The sequence below is a fragment of the Macaca mulatta genome, chromosome 7, assembly GCF_049350105.2.
Source record: "Macaca mulatta isolate MMU2019108-1 chromosome 7, T2T-MMU8v2.0, whole genome shotgun sequence".
Taxonomy (NCBI): domain Eukaryota; kingdom Metazoa; phylum Chordata; class Mammalia; order Primates; family Cercopithecidae; genus Macaca; species Macaca mulatta.
The window spans coordinates 137,807,438-137,825,257 of record NC_133412.1 but is presented as its reverse complement, the minus strand read 5'-3'; the positions used below and the strand labels follow the sequence as shown (position 1 = coordinate 137,825,257).

General features: G+C 47.1%; 1 protein-coding gene and 1 long non-coding RNA gene across 42 annotated transcripts in view; one reads left to right on the top strand and one right to left on the bottom strand.

The window, feature by feature from the left end:
• PLEKHG3 (pleckstrin homology and RhoGEF domain containing G3) overlaps window positions 1-17,820 on the bottom strand; it is a 72,939-nt gene that overhangs the window by 18,281 nt on the left and 36,838 nt on the right. For 12 of the 41 annotated variants that reach the window (XM_077941171.1, XM_077941174.1, XM_077941144.1 and 9 more), the window contains one exon: window positions 11,047-11,146. The exons of 22 other annotated variants lie outside the window; for them this stretch is intronic. Coding sequence is in view for 6 of the 19 variants with exons in the window: in XM_077941140.1 (XP_077797266.1) it covers window positions 10,087-10,110 (24 nt within the window). In the remaining 13 variants the exon portion in view is untranslated. Of the gene's footprint in view, window positions 1-2,139; window positions 2,261-10,086; window positions 10,497-11,046; window positions 11,147-17,820 lie in introns of those variants that run through there. 7 more of the 41 variants (XM_077941140.1, XM_077941151.1, XM_077941164.1 and 4 more) reach the window with 3 other exon arrangements.
• LOC144330295 (uncharacterized) lies at window positions 13,806-15,439 on the top strand. Its single transcript, XR_013396334.1, has 2 exons — window positions 13,806-15,271; window positions 15,411-15,439. It is a non-coding gene; the product is annotated as an uncharacterized LOC144330295 (long non-coding RNA).

Sequence of the window (17,820 nt, the reverse complement as noted above, 5' to 3'; positions counted from 1 at the left end):
GGGGTCTTAAGGGCCAATTTAACAAATGAACAATGGTGAACAAATTGATGCTTTTACTGAGGTACAGATCAAGCGCCTCAAGACTGACTTACCACCCGCCGCTGACCTGGCCGGGGCGCTCTGGAGCACAGCACTTTGTCACTGGGTCTCACTGGAGGGGGTCACCTCCAAGGTGCTCTGTCTGAGCCTCTTGACTTGCAGATGGGGACTCAGTGGCAGCCCAGTGCTCCCCTCCATGGTGCAATGCAATGCCAGGAGAGCTAATTAGCAGGATCATTTTGGTAAAGCTCTTTGAGCGGCTCAGAGGAGAGCCCCTTGGGAATTGTAGGGCTGCTGCTTTTTCCTCCCTCCTCAAAAGGGCCTTTACAATTCCTCAGCTATGCCTTTTACAGAACCAGCAGGCAGGGCAACACCATGTCATTCCAGCACTGACAGACAAAAACCCAAGCTCCGCCCCAGCCCTTAACCTCCAGCCCTGTGGCATGCTGATGTCCTTCGAAGCACAGTGCAGTCAGGCACCCCACCCACCCACCCACCACCATCCCAGCAGGGAACAAAGGGGCAGGGATTTACGGCCTAAGACCTTTCCCAGGTCACATCTGGGGTCAGTCAGCTTCTCTGGGGAAGCTAAATGGAAACAGCCCCACTCCCAGTGGATTTCACAGCCAGCCAGTTCACAGCCTTAAGCAAAAGATTACTCACAGTCCCAACCCTACCCCAACACACACACAGTTCGGGAGATCTGTCTCCAAAAGGGACCTTCTGAGGGTCCCTCTTTGGGGACTCCACTACAAGAGGATAGCAACATAAGCACACTTCAAACCCAGAAACTAATAGGGCTTTTCTACTTGGAGAAGTTTTCTCTCTGATTGATCATAGGCTACCTGTCTGCAAACTAAGCTCATACTCTGAAAATAGTACCTGTATCCCAAATCCTCCTAAGGCTAAAACAAAGCATAACAGCCAACTGCTAAAATGCTCTAAGCGCTATGTACATATTAAAGTGACTAACCCCTTGCAACAACTCCAGAGGGTTCTATGACTACCCTCATTTTATACATGCAGGCACTGAGGCCACAGAAGTAGTAAGTGGTAGAGCCTGGACTTGAACTCAGGCACTGAAGCTCCAGAGTTTATGCTCTCCTGCCCACTGCCTCCCTAACGGACTACACACCAGCCAGGGCCACAAGCAAAGGACTGGTCACAGCCCTGGCTGCCATGGCTTTGCTTCAGCATAAGCTGCAGGGGACATATGAAGACCTGAAGGATTGGGGCTTATGACACGACACTTGGAAGGACTTAGTCAAAATTCCTTAGGGCAGTTTTTGGACCTGCTACTATGTGACCTTTGGCAATTCACTCTCTGGCTGGAACAACATGGTAAAATACAGATCCCCAGTCAAAGGATCGTAGGTCATGGGTAAGCAGAAAGGAAAAGGAAGAAAGCATAAGGTCACCAGGATTGGACTATAAATTTCTTGGATGATGAGAGAAGCCCTGTAGTGACCAGGAAACCCACGATCACCAGGCTCTCTCTCCTGGGCAGGAGGACTTGCTGGAAAGGAACCAAGAGCCCAAGAAAGGGAGGGCTGAAGAACAAATGAGGCACTGAGTACAAAGCAGGACACCAGTACAGACTGTCAGGAGGCACCGTTTGATGGTGATGGATAAGAGGCATCGCATTCAATTGGAGTGCATTCTGAGTGCATCACACTTAGCTGGAGTGCATTCTGGCCCTAAGAGACCGGATTGGAACCATTATGTGTGTGTAGCTCAGACTCCCACAGAGACAGCTAAAGTGCCTCCCTGGATGGGAGCCAGCCTTTCCTTCCTACCTGAAGAGCATCACTCCATACAATAAGATTCCCCCAAGCCAGGATGAGAACTCAGGTCTTCCTAGAACACATCCTAGAACACATCCTAGAAGACCCTGTCTGCTAGGGAAGTAGGAGGCCAGAGAAGGAGGTGATGAGGCAGACAGCAGCCAAACCCTCCAACCAGGTACCCACACCTACCCCGTCCTACCACATACCACATCCAGTTATCCTAAGTATGCCCCAGCCGTGACCTCTTCCATCCTGCAACATGAATCAATCCAGTCAGTCATCAATCAGTCAATCAGTCTTCTAGAAAACTCACTTTCTCAGCCGGGCATGGTGGCTCACGCCTGTAATCCCAGCACTTTGGGAGGCCGAGGTGGGCGGATCACCTTTGGTCAGGAGTTCGAGACTGGCCAGGCCAACATGGTGAAATCCCGTCTCTAACAAAAATACAAAAATTAGCCAGGCATAGTGGCAGGCACCTGTAATCCCAGCTACTTGGGGGGCTAAGGCAGAAAAATCGCTTGAACCTGGAAGGCAGATGTTTCAGTGAGCTGAGATCATACCATTCTACTCCAGCCTGGGTGACAGCACAAGACTCCATCTCAAAAAAAAAAAGAAAAAAATGAAAACTGAAAACTCTCTCAAGTCCTATACTTGTGAAGCCTTCTTTGATCAGGTCCCCAAAGACTTTTCTCTTTTTTTGAAACAGGGTCTCCCTCTGTCACCCAGGCTGGAGTGCAGTGGTGCAATCACAGCTCATTGCAGCCTTGACCTCAAGCGATCCTCCTGCCTCAGCCTCCTAAAGTGCTGGGATTAACAGGTATGAGCCACCATACCCAGCCAAGCTTTCTTTTTGATGGGCCTAAGAAGCAGCCCAGACATACACCTTTAAGGATCGAGGGGGAGAGAGAGAGGTTTCTTTTTTTTCTTTAAATTTAAGCCTAAACCACACCCTTCCTCCACCCACACCTGTCCTCTGAAGGAGCGTCCCTGAATATTGCAGGTGCAGAGGCAGGCAGGCTGCAGCAGGCCCCTGGATTCCCAGCACAGTAGACTGAAGCCACATCCTTCCCCTCCCCACTACGCCTCAGCACCATGCCCCATTCTGACCGAACAAGGAGAAAAAAGGCGCACCCTCCTAACCCGCAACAGCCTCAGTGTTCTGTCCTCAGGCCTCCTGTCACTGAGGCAATGGGACCCTGCTCCTCCCCCATCCCACAGGGTCACGCGGAGCCTTCTGGAACTCTGGGTCTCTGGTCCTGGGGAATGCCCAGGAGTCAGCCCACTCCCACTGGCTCTCCCTCCCAGGTCAGTGAGCTGAGGACAAGGCAGGAGAGGGGAAAAGGACACTTGGGGGTGAACCCTCTGGTGGGCACACGAGAGACTCCACAGAAAACATTCTGGTTCAGAGAGGCTGATGTCATCGTTTCGTCCACCGTCCTTCACCCCACACTCAAGAATCAGAAGCCACACCGCACCACAGCTGCTTTGGAGCCAGGCAGAAAAGGAGCGAGGCGGGTCCCCAGGGGCAGCTGCTCCAAAGGCCCCAGTCTGGGAGGAATCCACACGACACCTGCACACAGGGAAAGTCCTCGTGGCCAGGCGCAATGGCTCACGCCTGTAATCCCAGCGCTTTGGGAGGCCGAGGGGGGCGGATCATCTTTGGTCAGGAGTTCGAGAGCAGCCTGACCAATATGAGGAAATCCCATCTCTACTAAAAATACAAAACTTAGCCAGGTGTGGTGGCATGCAGCGATAATCCCAGCTACTCAGGAGGCTGAGGCCGGAGAATTGCTCGAACCCGGGAGGTTGCAGGGAGCCGAGATGGCACCACTGCGCTCCAGCCTAGGCAACAAGAGTGAAACTCCATCTCAAAAACAAAAAAAGGAAGTCCTCACTCAGGGATGGCGATGGCACATCCCTCAACTACATCATCTGCTAAACATTCCAAGGGCTCTCAAAGCCAGGGTGGCCCAGCAGCTTTTGTCCTTCCCCAAAACAATCCCCACGACGGCACTTTCGGAATCTCTTCAAAAAGGGTGCCGGAAGGAAGCAATGGAGAAAAGCTAGAACTTTTCCAGAAAAAACAGTGTGGAAGCAATGTGAACTTCCAGAGAGAGATCTCGCTCAATTACGATCTCAACTAAGACAGTGAAATCCCTCAGCTGTGCTCTTACCCGCAGCTCGGCACCACTCTGGGCCACCCTGCTCCCAAACTGTCCCCAGAGGCCCAGCTCTTGCCTGTCTGTTCCCATTGCTCCCCGCACCCTGGGGGCTCTCCTGGGGGAGAGGAGGACCTCCTCCTAGGGGACCCTTGCCCCTTTTCCCAGCAGCTTCCTCACTCTGACCCCTCCCTTCCCTGCTGGAGATTCAGCAGCCCTGAGCACCCTAATAAAGCTCAAGAGAAGGCTCCCCGGGGAGTGACTTTGTGTGCATGTGAGCAACGTGACTGCCTGCAGAGGCTGTGCCAACAGTGTGACCAAGGTTTCTGGGCCACCCAAACCCAGCCCAGCTGGCTCAAATTCATTTTCCCTCGGGAATGCATTTTCCCACCACCTAAGAGCAGCAGGGCCCATGCAGTCTGGCTGGGTCCCTGCAGCAGGACCACAGCTGCCAGGAAGGAAAAGGACTGTGTGGTGCCAGAGAGGCCCTCCCACATGGACTCCAGGAGAAAGTCTAGGCCTGCAACTGAAGTCCAGAAAGTTCCCTCGGCCTGGCCTTGGAAGGAAAGGAAAGCCGGGCACCTTGCTCAGAGGGAGGGCTGTTCATCCATACCCCCTGTCCCCACCTCCCCAGCATGTGCCCATGTTGTCTCTCAAACGTGGAATGTGTCCCCAGACCCTCTGCCTATACACATTTAGCAATCACCTCCTTCAGAAAGGCCTCCTCAACCATTTCCCAACAGACACACTACTGTCAGCTGAATCACGCCCCCACCCAAGGATATCTACAGCCTGACCCTCAACCTATGAATGCCACCTTATATGGCAAAAGGGACATAGAAGGCAGATGTGATCAAATCAAGGGTCTTAAGATGGGAGATTATCCTGGATTGGCCGGGTGGGTCTGATGGGAACATAAGGGTCTTCATAAGGGGAATTCGGCAGGAGTCAGGGTCAGACAGAAGTTTCACAATAAAAGCAGAGGGACAGAGAGAAGGAGACTGGAAGATGCTACACTGCTGGCTTTGAAGGTGGAGGAAGGGGCCACAAGCCAAGGATATGGGCAGCCTGGGAAGCTAGGAAGGGCAAGGAAACAAATTCTGCCCTGGATCCTGCCCTGGATCCTGCAGAAGGAACCCGGCCATGCAAACCCAGTCTGACTTCTCATCTCCAGAACTTTAAGACAACAAATGTGTGTTGATTTAAGCCACTAAGATTGCAGAATTTGTTACAGTGGCAATAAGGAAGTAATGTACTCCTCTGAACTCGAAACACCCTGAGTATCACTTAAAGCATTGGTCTTGGGGCTTGATATGTACATGCATCTCTTCTGGCCGATACAGTAAAACCCAGGGGGCTGGGCCTTCTTTCCCATACCTTCCCTTCGGCCCCAGAGAGCAAGGCACATCAGGTGTTCAATAAATGCCTGCTGGAAGAACTGTGAGATGGTGCCTGGATGAGCTCACCACTCACACAGTCAAGAGAAAGGTAAACAGTGGGTGAGGTCAAGACCAAAGCCAGTTCCTCCTAGTCTAATGAGTCTCCACATTAGTCACTGCCAGCAAGTTTCCGATCAACCAAGAAGCGCCAGGATTGGTGACTGCTCATTCACCCTGGTAGTCCCATCCTACTTGGCCCCAGACAGGGAGCTACAGCATGGCACAGCTGCCCCACTGGGCTACATACTAGGTGACCAGCCACAAGAGACTGAGAGGAAGGGGAAAGTGGCCAAGTTTAGAAAAGGGGCTATGATGACCTGGTCTCCCTGCAAATGTCCCAGGAAGTTTCATGTAAACATCTGCTAAAGCCAAATGGGGGAAATTATTGTTTATTATAAATTGCTCTTGTTCACAGCCAGGGTAGAGGTCACTTGGCTGCCAGCACAACTTGTCACTATGCAATGTGCCCCAAAAATGGAACAGCCAAAGAAAGCCCTAAAAGGTGTTACTAGAAATTACCCCCTGGAAATCACAGACAGATCCAAAGTTCCCAGAGGCCCCACCTCTCTCATCTTGAGGTCAAAAAGGCTCACAGAACCACTGCTACTTACCAGCAAAGTTCAAGAACCCAGCCCTGCAAATTCGCCATCTTTCTGGCCTCATCCCCATTTCAGGGGCTGCTTGTTTCGAGGCCTCTAGGCTGCAGTGGGGTGGGCGGGTAGGAGGAAGCTGTATTTTACTACTGCCTCAGGTTCAAAGGCACTGGAGAATCTCACTGGGAACCGAGTGGGTGTGGAGGGGCCCCATTGGGTCCCTCTGCTTTCTCGGCAGAAAAGAAAATATGCACAGATGCAGTGGTGCCCACCGAGGTCAAATGCGGTAAACTCATCCACTGGCTCTGGAGTCAGGCAGACCCTGTCTGAATTCCAGGCCCTCCACTTTTCCTGGATGTATGTGGCCTTGGGCAAGTCACTTCACCTCACCAAGCTTCAAGTTCCTCATCAGGAAAATAGGCACAGTAATAGTGCCAACCGGACTGGGTTGTCTCCAGGGTTGAGATGATACAAGTAAGTAACCCGTACATCTGACACACAGTAAGCCCACTGAGAACGGTGGTGGTGGTGGTGATGATGATAACGGATAAATCACTTTGTTCTGCAAGTATCAAGACAATGAGATTTTACTGCCTTGTACCTACAATGTTTGACCCACATCTCAAATTAATAATAATGATACAAGTTAAACTTGGTGAACCAGGACCTAACCTTCCCCTACCACCCATGTGTTTATCCATCTTCTATGATCTCAACATCAATACAGACCATGATCTTCTAAGGGCAGACACACAGCAGTTCAGCTGGAAAGGAAAAGTAGCCTGACACCCATACCCAACAGGAGGTCAAGCCAAGAAATGAAGTATTGAGTGAGTCCAAATCCCGCCGCTATAGCAGACAGGGCGCATTCCTCAGGGATCCACACAGAGAGACGGCATGTACTACCGGGAGCTGGAGAGGAACAGGGCCAGGGGGCACCGCAGGCCTGAGCAAGAGCAGAAGTTAAGGCAACTTCAGAGAGCAAAAGCACAAATAAGTGATTAACAAAAACCATCCTTGACACTGGTGCCTGGGTTTTAAACCCATCTGCAGGGTAGACATCTGGGAGGGCCAGGGCGTAAGACAAAACAGCAAGGTACTGGGAAGGGCTCCAGTGCAGACCCATTCCTAAGTCACGAGGAATATCAAAAAAAGGAAAAGCAGAAGAATGTGTATGAAAGAGCCTGGGGGCCGGGCGCGGTGGCTCAAGCCTGTAATCCCAGTACTTTGGGAGGCCGAGGCGGGTGGATCACGAAGTCAGGAGATCGAGACCATCCTGGCTAACATGGTGAAACCCCATCTCTACTAAAAATACAAAAAACTAGCCGGGCGTGGTGGCGGGCACCTGTAGTCCCAGCTACTCAGAGGCTGACGCAGGAGAATGGCGTAAACCCGGGAGGCGGAGCTTGCAGTGAGCCGAGATCGCGCCACTGCACTCCAGCCTGGGTGACACAGCGAGACTCCGTCTCAAAAAAAAAAAAAAAAAAAAAAAAAAAAAAGAAAGCGCCTGGGGACTACAGACATCATTCCTCCAAACTACCCTAGCTCTGCCTAGCCACTGCATGATCAGGAGCAAGTCAGCAGGCTCTTTGTGACTCAATCTCTCTCTGATTTGAAGATAACCCTAGTAATGTTCCGACCTAAGCTGTTTACCAAGCACCTACTGTGCACAAAGACACATGGCAGCCCTGCAGTTAGGACAAGTCACACACAGACCCCACTTTTCAGAGCTTATATGCTATAAGGCAAAACAAGACAACGCAAAACAAGACAAGGCATCTGTAAGAAAAGGAGGGAGAGAATCCAGTTGTGAGCAGTATGGGAGTTCAAGACTGTCTCCAGTTTGGGAACTCATTCAACACTCCTGAACATGAATGCAAGGCCCTGGAGATATGACATGAAAAATACATTGTCCCTGTCTTTGAAGAACTTGAACTTCAGAAGGAAAAATGGCCACATAAACAGAGTATTCACAAAACAATGCCTTGAGTCCTAGTACAAAAGCATGAATAAATAACTGTGCTAACAGAAGAAGGAGTAGCTAGTGCTACTTGGGGGACCAGGAAGCTTTCTAGGAGGAGGTGACATCTTAGCGGAGTCATAAATGATGAGTAAGCTTTTGCCAGGTGAAGAGATCTGAGTGCATTTGCTGCCAAGAGAGCAGCTGAGTCCTGAGAGGACCCAGACCACCCCCACACCCCAGGCATCTGGCAACAAGAGGCTAGGCTGCAAGGCAGGCCAAGGACAGATGGAAGGAATCCACGTGGCTTTGTGGGAAAGGACAGATCCAAGCCAGGTCTGGAAGAACAACTACCAAGACACGTGGAAATGGGGCTCCATGAGACGAGGTGTAAGAATGTGCCCTAAAAAGGTCCAAACCATGATATGGGCTGTGGCTGCAGGTGTCCCAGAGCCAAGGAGTGTTCGAGAAGAATGCAGAAGCCAGGAAGGTGCTGGCTGTTCAGAGACAGCTTTAAGGAGGAGCAAGAGATTGAGGGAACATTGGCTAAAAGAAGAATGAGACCCGTTCCAACCCTTGTAAAGTGGGAAGAAATGAGACCCAATATATACATGAAGAGACGAAGCTACATTTAAATTAACTGCTGTAGGAGCAGGAAGAGAACACCTACTCTAGAAAACTGAGATGTCAGTTCTTAAATGGAAGAAATCTCTCAGTGGGATTTCAGGCTAGCAGCTCTCAACTGGGCTTGGGGAGGAGTTTGTGTGCATCTTACTACCAAAGGGTTTTTTCCTTCCCCCAATTCTCACTTTCCCTTCCCAAGCACATCAGAATGGTGGCTTGGAGGCAAGGCTGCCAGGGCAATTCCCTAAAACACAACTCCCCTCCCAGTCCCAAGCATGAGCGTCCAGACCCAGAAAGTTCTGTAGACAACCCGGCCTTCCCCCTCCCTCAGGCCTTGCTGCTTCTTCGAAGGTGATACAGCAAGAGAAGAGCTCCAACACACCCCCTTTCTTTGCCCTGGGCTCTGACCTTGGGCTTGGTGCCTGACCCAGAGAAGTTAGGAAAGTGGATTTTCCAAAGCAAACCTTATGCACTCTTACACACACACACACACACACACACACACACACACGCAAATTCCCAAAGGCGGCCAGCCCTTCAGCCAGCAGGGCCTCACACACTTCCCCTATCCTACAGAGCCCAGGGGGCTCCTCTCCACCCATAACTCCTTCCCCCATTCCCCTGTGTTCCCCGCTTCCCCTTCTAAAGGACCTCACCAGAGAGGCCTAAGAAACTCATCCAACCAGTTCCTGGGTAGAGGAGGGGCACCTTCCTGCCTCAGCTGGGAGGATACATGGACCAGAATTCAGACCGGTGGGGCAGTATTACCCAATCCCAAGTCTGGGGTGCACACGTGTAGAGACACGGCCCAGGAAGCAGCCTCTACTCCTGGAAAAGTGAGGCCTTGATTTGGGGTCGATCTGCCCCGACCTCCACGCACCTGCTGCTCAGAGCTATGAAATGGTGGGTACCAGGGTCAGGATCGGGGTCTGCTGCCCACCGGGGAGGAGACAGGGCAGGGGAATAACCTCCTTTCAACTGCTCTACCAGCTGCCGCTTGGTTTGATCCAAAACAACCACCCTCTGTGGATTCTGGGAAAAGGAAACATCAGGAAGAAGTGGGAAATTAACTGCTTTTGTGTGTGTGTGTGTGTGTGTTGTGTTTGTGTGTCTGTGTGTGTGTGTGTGTGTGTGTGTGTGTGTGTGTGTGTGTGTGTGTGTAGGGTCCTACATGACCTTCTCTAACCACCCAATTCCAAATGTTCAAGATGAGAAGCCCCCCTGAAGCCCCCGGCAGAACCAAAAGGACTGTCTTGCTGTCACCCAGCCACATGACAGTTCACTAAGAAAAGCAGTTCACCTACACCTGCTCCCTTTATGGTCCTCAGTGTCTAACCCACAGGGAAAAACCTGCCTTTTACCCCAACGCCTGTGATTGGCTGGGTTTCCTGGGGGAAGTCAGGCAAGGCTTAGAGGCCCAGAGTTGAAAGAGTCCCCATCCCACCCCATTCCTATCCCCTGGCCTGGCCCCAGCCGGGTACCTACCGCTTTCCTCAGGAGGGCTCCCATCCGGGCACCACGAGGGTGGCAAGGGGCCGGGCAGCCGCATTGTCCCCAGCACTGGCAGCCCAGCAGTTAACAGGCTTGGGGTGAGCAGTGAGCTGCCACCAACAGCCTCGGGAATTAAAGCGCCCGCCGCCTCCTGCAAAACTTCGTCAATAAACGTTCTATTCAGAACCAGTTCCGCGTGTGGGTCATACTTTCTGCATTTCTCTCATTCCTGATTGCTGGGGGGCCCTAGCTCAGGAAATGCAACTTCCCGACACAATTCTGCAGGTCCCCGCTGGTAAAGACCCAGGCCACAGCCCTGGGAGGTGAGGGCCACAGGGCTGAGGACCTGCACAAACCTCCAGTAATTAAGCACAGGGGATACTAACTGCAGGAAGTCACATACTGAAGACTCCAGAACAAAGCCAGATCATTCACCAGCACAACAATGCTCTGTTTATGCAGCACCTCCCCCACCCCAGGCCCTCGAGGCTGAAAGATAATTAACCCTTCTGCCCTCACAATAGTGGCGGCAGAGAGGATGGGCAGGTGGCCATCCCTATTTTACAGGTCAGGAAACTGAGGCACAAGTGGCTTTCCAAATACCTGGCTGAAATAACCCCAGCTAGCACTTATTCGAGTATACCAGACATAAGGCAAAACACATTCTCTACATAATCTCCTCACAACACTCCAGTACCCAGGGCCATACAGTCAGGGAAGTGGGGGAGCCAGGGTTTGCTGGAATCCACAGTCCCTGTGCCTTTCACCAGTCTCTCCACAACCTCCCACAGGGTCCAAGAGATGAGCAAAGAAGGCCATCTCTCACCATTCCTAGGAATGCTCTCACGTACTTTTTGCTTGTAAGTAACACTTTTTGCTCACAACAAGTTCCTAGAGTATGGGGCAACCTCAGAAAGGAGCCAAAATGAACTCACCTGGGAATTCATAACTCACCTGTAGATGCCTCCAGAAATGGTATGTAACCAGCAGTAGACAACCCCAAGACACAGGCCTTCCTTCTCTACCCACACACTCTTGCAGTGGGGGTACCAACCTGCAAGGGATCTCAGTGAGTAGCAAGTATTCCAAGCTGTTTTCTCTGAGTGTTCTGTTGCCTCAACTCAGTAACAACCTCCTAGAGGTAAGAACCAGGTCTTCCAGCGTTTTGTGCTCTTTTTTCCCCCAGGTCCTCTGGCACTCAAATCCCTACTTCTCATTTTGGCCACTGTGTGAAAACGTGCCAGAAGAAGGCGGAAGCACACAAGATGGATGGTATTTGAGGGGCTTTTGTGCTGGGGAAAAAAGGCATCCCCAATAGGAGCACAGGTATTAAGTTTGGGAAGGGAAGGCCAAGCTGTTCACCTCCTCTCTGCTGCCTGGTCATACCCAGCCCAGAAGAAAGCTTCAGAATCATGGCTGGGATGACTTCCTGTGTGAAAAGAAGACTACTCAAATTCACTCACATTTATTGACAGTATAAACCATGTGCCATGTGCTAGGGACACAGCAGTGAATAAGACAAATCCTCATTCTCATGGAGCTTACATTCCAGTGAGGAAGACGGCCACAAAAAGGTAGACAAATAACTAACACATTTTTGGAAAGTGTTTAAGTGCTATGAAAAAAATAGAGGAGGGAAAACAGAGTGTGATTAAGAGATGGGAATTTCCACTAGCTAGGGAGGCCTGGGAAGGCATTAAAGAGGTGACTCTAGAGCAGAGACCTGTATTGTAAGAAGCAGCCAGACATGTGAGACACTGGGGGAACGAGCCTTCCAACAGTCTTTTCCTCTACCCCACCATAGCCATCCACTCACACATCTCCTATGCCCTAGACCTCATCATCACCAATAAGTGCACACTTCCAAAACCTTGCTTTGAAGTATCTCATCTGAAATTTCAAACCACACAAGGAAACAAACCATCATAAGGAAGTCAGAAAATGGAACAAACTGGCAGTCAAAGAACTAGAAATTAAAGAATAGGTCTACAAAAGATATTTAGAGATGAATAGTTTAAATGATTGGAAATATAAAAGAGATAAAAACCTTAATAAAAGAAGATGATAGTACAAGGGGGTAAGGAACAGGCCAATTAGAAAAAGCAATACATGAAAATAAAATATTCAATATTGAAATTTAAAACCCAATAGTTAAATAGAAAATTAAACACAGCTAAACAGAGAATTAGTTAAGTGAAAGATAAACTAAAGAAATCATCCTGAATTTAATTCAAAGAATTAATATTGGAAATATAAACATTAATAGACTTAGAAGTCCACAGAGGGAAAAAAAAAGGAAACAGGGGAAGGTGCAAATTTCAAAGAGATAATGTATATGAACTTTCTAGAACTAAGGATAGACTTTAGTCCTCAGATTGAAGGCACACACCAAGTTAAACTTCAAATAAGCCCACATTCAGACATATTGTTTATAGTATAAATGCAGAACACCAAAGACAAAAAATATCTTAAAGGATGATAAGGAAATGTCATCAACTATACACCAATGAATTGGATAACTTTGGTGAAACAGACAAATTTCTAGAAGGGCACAAACCGCTGACAGATTTAGAAAGAAAAAGTCTAAACAAGAGATTAAATTTGTAACTTTAAAACTTCCAATAAAGAAAAGCCCAGGACGAGATGGCTTCCCTGGTGAAGTCTACTAAACATTCAAAGAATAATTCATATCAATTCTTCACAAACTCTCACCCCACAAAAAAACAGCAGGAAATACTTCCCAACTCATTCTATGAGGCCATTATCCTGTTATCAAGACCAGACAAGGTATCAGAAAAACGAAACCTACAATCCCACATTCCTTATAAATATAGACACAAAAATCCTCAACAAAATACTAACAAATTGAATCTAGCAACCATAAAAAAGAATATACATTATGACCAAGTGGGATTTATCCCAGAGATGCAAGATTAGGTTAACATCTAAAAATTAATGAAAATAATTCAAGTTGATAACAGGATAAAGTGTAAAAATCACCTGATCACTTCAATACACCCAGAAAAAAATTTTGACAAAACCCCACACTATTCTATGATAAAAACACTCAACAATCTAGGAAGAGAAGAGAATATCCCCAATCTTACATGGAGCATCCATGAAAAACCCACAGGTACATCATACTTAACGGACAAATTTCTTTCTTAACGGAGAAAGACAATGCTTTTTCACTAAGATTAGTAAGAAGACAAGGATATCCAGTCTTGCCACTATATTTGATATTGGAGTTCTAGCCAGGGCAATTAGACAAGAAAAAGAAATAGAAGAGATCTGGGTTGAAAAAGAAGACATAAAACAATCTCTATTCATAGATAACATGAACTTGTATGTGGAAAATCCTAAGTAATCTACTATAAAACTATTAGAACCAATAAAAGTGTTCAGCAATGTACCAGAATACAAGATCAACACACAAAAGTCTATTTTATTCCTGTACACTAGCAATGTGCATCATAAAATGGAATTAAGAAAAGACTCCCATTTATAATAGCAGCAAAAAGAATAAAATACTTAGGAATGTATTTAACGAAAGAAGTATAAGACTTGCATGCCGAAAAACACAAAACACTGTTGAAAGAAATTAAAGAAGACCTAAAAGACATTCCTTGTTCATGGAATGGAATATTTAACATTGTTAAGATGGCAATACTCAACAAATCAATCTAAAGATGCAATACAATCTCTATCAAAATATAGTTGTTTTTTTTTTTTTTTTTTTTTTTGCAGATATTGACAAGCTGATCCCAAAATTCACATGGAAAAGTAAGGGACCCAGAATACCCAAAACAACCTTGAAAAAGAACCAAGTTGGGGGACTCATACATCCTGATTTCAAAACTTACTACAAAGCTATAGTTATCAAGATTATATGGTACTGGCATAAGGGCAGTTATATATATCAATGAAAGAGAATTGAGATTACAGAAACAAAACAACACATTTATTGGCAATTGATTTTCAACAAGGGTGCCAAGACAATTCAATAGGGAAAGAATAGTCTTTTCAACAAAAGGTGCTAGGACAACTGGATCTTCACATGCAAAAGAATGAATCTGGACACCTATTTCAAACCATATACAAAAAAGTCAAAATGGGTCATAGACCTAAACGTAAGAGCTAAAACTATGAAACACTCAGAAGAAAAGATAGGAGTAAATCTTTATGAACCTAAGTGAGCAATGGTTTCTTAGGTACAACACCAAAAGCACTAGCAACAAAAGAAAAAATAAATTGTACTTCATCATCAAAATTTTAAACTTTTGTGTTTCACAGCATACTACCAAGAAAATGAAAAGACAAATCACAGAATGTGAGAAAATATCTGTAAATTGTACACTTGACAATGAACTTATATCCAGAATATATAAAGAACCCTTACAACTCAATAATAAAAAGAGAATTCAATTTAAAAATGGGCAAGGGATCTGAAGATATTTCTCCAAAGACACTATACACATGCCCAATAAACACATGCAAAGGTATTCAACATCACTGACTTTGGGAAATGCCCCTGGAACCATAATTAATACTACTTCATATCCACTAGGATGGCTAAAATCAAAATGATGGACAATAACAAGTGTCGGTAAGGATCTGGAGAAATCAGAACTGTTGTACATTGCTGGTGCGAATGTAGAATAGTTAAGCCTATTTGGAAAACAACTTAGCAGTTCCTCAAAGAAGTTAAACATAGAGTTACCTTATGACCCAGCAATTCTAATGCTACGTATACACCTTAGAGAGCCGAAAACATATGTCCACACACAACTTGTACATCAATGTTCATATCAGCAGTATTCATAATAGCCAAAGAGTGGAAACAACTCAACAGAACATCAGCTGATGAACAGATAAACAAAATGTATGACACCCATGCAAAGGAATATTATTCAGCAGGAAAAAAGAATGAAGTACTGATACATGCTACAAATGGGTGAACCTTGAAAACATCAGGCTAAATGAAAAAAGTCACAAAAGATTACATATTGTATGATTCCATTTATATGAAATGTCCAGAAGAGACAAGTTTGGAGCCAGAAAGCATATTAGTGGTTGCCTAGGACTGGGGGAAGGGGAAAATGAGAAATTACTGCTAATGGGCACAGGGTTTCTTTTGGGGGTGATAAAAATGTTTTAAACTTAGTATGGGCCGGGCGCGGTGGCTCAAGCCTGTAGTCCCAGCACTTTGGGAGGCCGAGACGAGCGGATCACGAGGTCAGGAGATCGAGACCATTCTGGCTAACACAGTGAAACCCCGTCTCTACTAAAAAATACAAAAAAAAAACTAGCCAGGCGAGGAGGCGGGCGCCTGTAGTCCAGGCTACTAGGGAGGCTGAGGCAGGAGAATGGCGTGAACCTGGGAGGAGGAGCTTGCAGTGAGCTGAGATCCGGCCACGGCACTCCAGCCTGGGTGACAGAGCGAGACTCCGTCTCAAAAAAAAATTAAAAAAATAAACTTAGTATGGCTCTGTGGCACAATGGACAGCGCATTGGACTTCTAAAAATGTTTTAAACTTAGATAGTGGTGATAACTGTACAACAATGAATATACTAAAAACCAATGAACTATACACCTTACATGGGCAAATTTTAAAATACGTGAAATACATCTCTACAAAGCTATAAACTAAAAAACAAATATATAAATAAATAATGAATATCATAAAAAGAAACCAGTCAGTAGGAAATAGTACAGACTATTAAATAACCAGTGCCGGAAAAACTGGCTATTCCTCTGGAAAAAATAAAATCAGTTCCATCTTACAAGGTTGAGTGGTTTTCAACCATGGCTATACAGAAAAGTCACCTGGGGCATTTCACAACCATGCCTGGGCCCTACCCCCAAGATAGTTTTATTTTATTGGTCCAATCTGGGGTGAGACTCAGGCAGCAGTATGTTTGTTAAGCTCCTCATGGGGTTGTATATGAACCAGTGTCACACACACAAAAATACATTCCAGATGAATTTAAAAAGTACGTGTGGGAAGCAGAAGTTAATTTTAGAAGAAGGTCGGGTGTGGTGGCTCATGCCTGGAATCCCAACACTTTGGGAGGCTTAGGCGGGAGGATCTCTTGAGCCCAGGAGTTCAAGACCAGGCTGGGCCACATAGTGAGCTCCTGTCTCTACCAAAATTAAAAAAAAAAAAAAAATTAGCTGAGTGTGGTGGCAGCGCCTATGGTCCTAGCTACTCAGGAGGCTGAGGTGGGAGGATTGCTTGAGCATGGGAAGTCTAGGCTGTAGTGACGCATGATCGTGCCACCATACTCCAGCCTGGGTGACACAATGAGACCCTGTCTTGACAAAAAGAAAAAGAAAATCAACACTTGCCAGATCTAGATGGTGAGAACATGGGGTTGGGGTAGGGGCTCCTATGCAGGCACGGGCCCCAGCCACCCTGGAGACCAGCTGGAACAACAGGCACCAAGGCTACACAGCACAGCATCATTTGCCAGTATCCAGACCCAAACAAAGAAACAAAGCTCCAGATGGAAAGAGCCCTGGGATGCTTGAAATTGCAACTCCTCTCTGTCATTTTCTGGCTTCAGAAAGTGCTGTGTGACACCCAGGTAGGTGCTTACAATGTAAATGCATTAAAAGCACTCTTGTTTCAACTGAGGCAAACACCCTTTGGGATAACTGGCAATCTACTTGGGTGGAGCTGAATTAAGATTGGACCCATTCAGGCTCTACTGTAACACAGTCAAACCTTGGCCAGCTGGAACCCCTGTGGAGAGAGGGCGTCCAAAAGGCAGCATTTGCAAAAGCACGCAGAGTTTCAAAACAGTATGGGCTAGGGCTAAAAGCGTGCTCCAAAAGTTCAAACCCCATCCCTGCCAAGTATTAGCTGAGCGATCCTGAGCAAGTTACCCAACTCGTGGGGACTCGGTTTCCTCATTTGGGGGTAGGAGAAGGGGGTAAACCACCTACCTGGCCTTGTTGAAAGGACCAGTGATATTATTACCTAAGTATCAACACTTAAAATTTTAGCCAACCTGACTGAGAATCTTTTGAAAATATGTTATACACTTCCCTGCCTTCCTATACAGAGTCAAGGGAACATAATTTAACCTTTTCTTGATGACTCTGGGTCACAATTACCAGCAAAGCATAAATTATCAAACTGATGATCCCCAGAGACCCAAGGAGTGCCAAATCATTCCCTCCACGCCCCCTCCCTCCAAAAAAAAAAAAAAAAAAGATCTCTGGCACTTCTGCTAGCACTTGCTTTTCCTGGAGTTTTTATCTCAGTCTGCTCTCACTGCCAACTTTGCACTGTAGTCATTTTTTTTCCCCCTCAATGCTGGTTTCTTTATCCTCTTTCGTTTTTTTTTTAATTTTTTTTGAGACAGAGTTCTACTCTTGCCACCCAGGCTGAAGTGCAATGGCGCAATCTTGGCTCACTGCAACCTCCACATCCCAGGTTCAAGCCTCCTGAGTAGCTGGGATTACGGGTGCCCACCACCACGCCCAGATAATTTTTGTATTTTTAATAGAGACGCGGTTTCACCATGCTGGCCAGGCTGGTCTCAAACTCCCGACCTCAGGTAATCCACCGGCCTTGGCCTCTCAAAGTGCTGAGATTACAGGTGTGAGCCACCGCGCCCGGCCTTTATCCTCCTTCATTTGCTGCTTCTTCCAAGCTTGAACACAGCATGACACAGCTTATATGTGTAAGTTAAACAGGGTCTGAGAAGGCTGGTATGAAT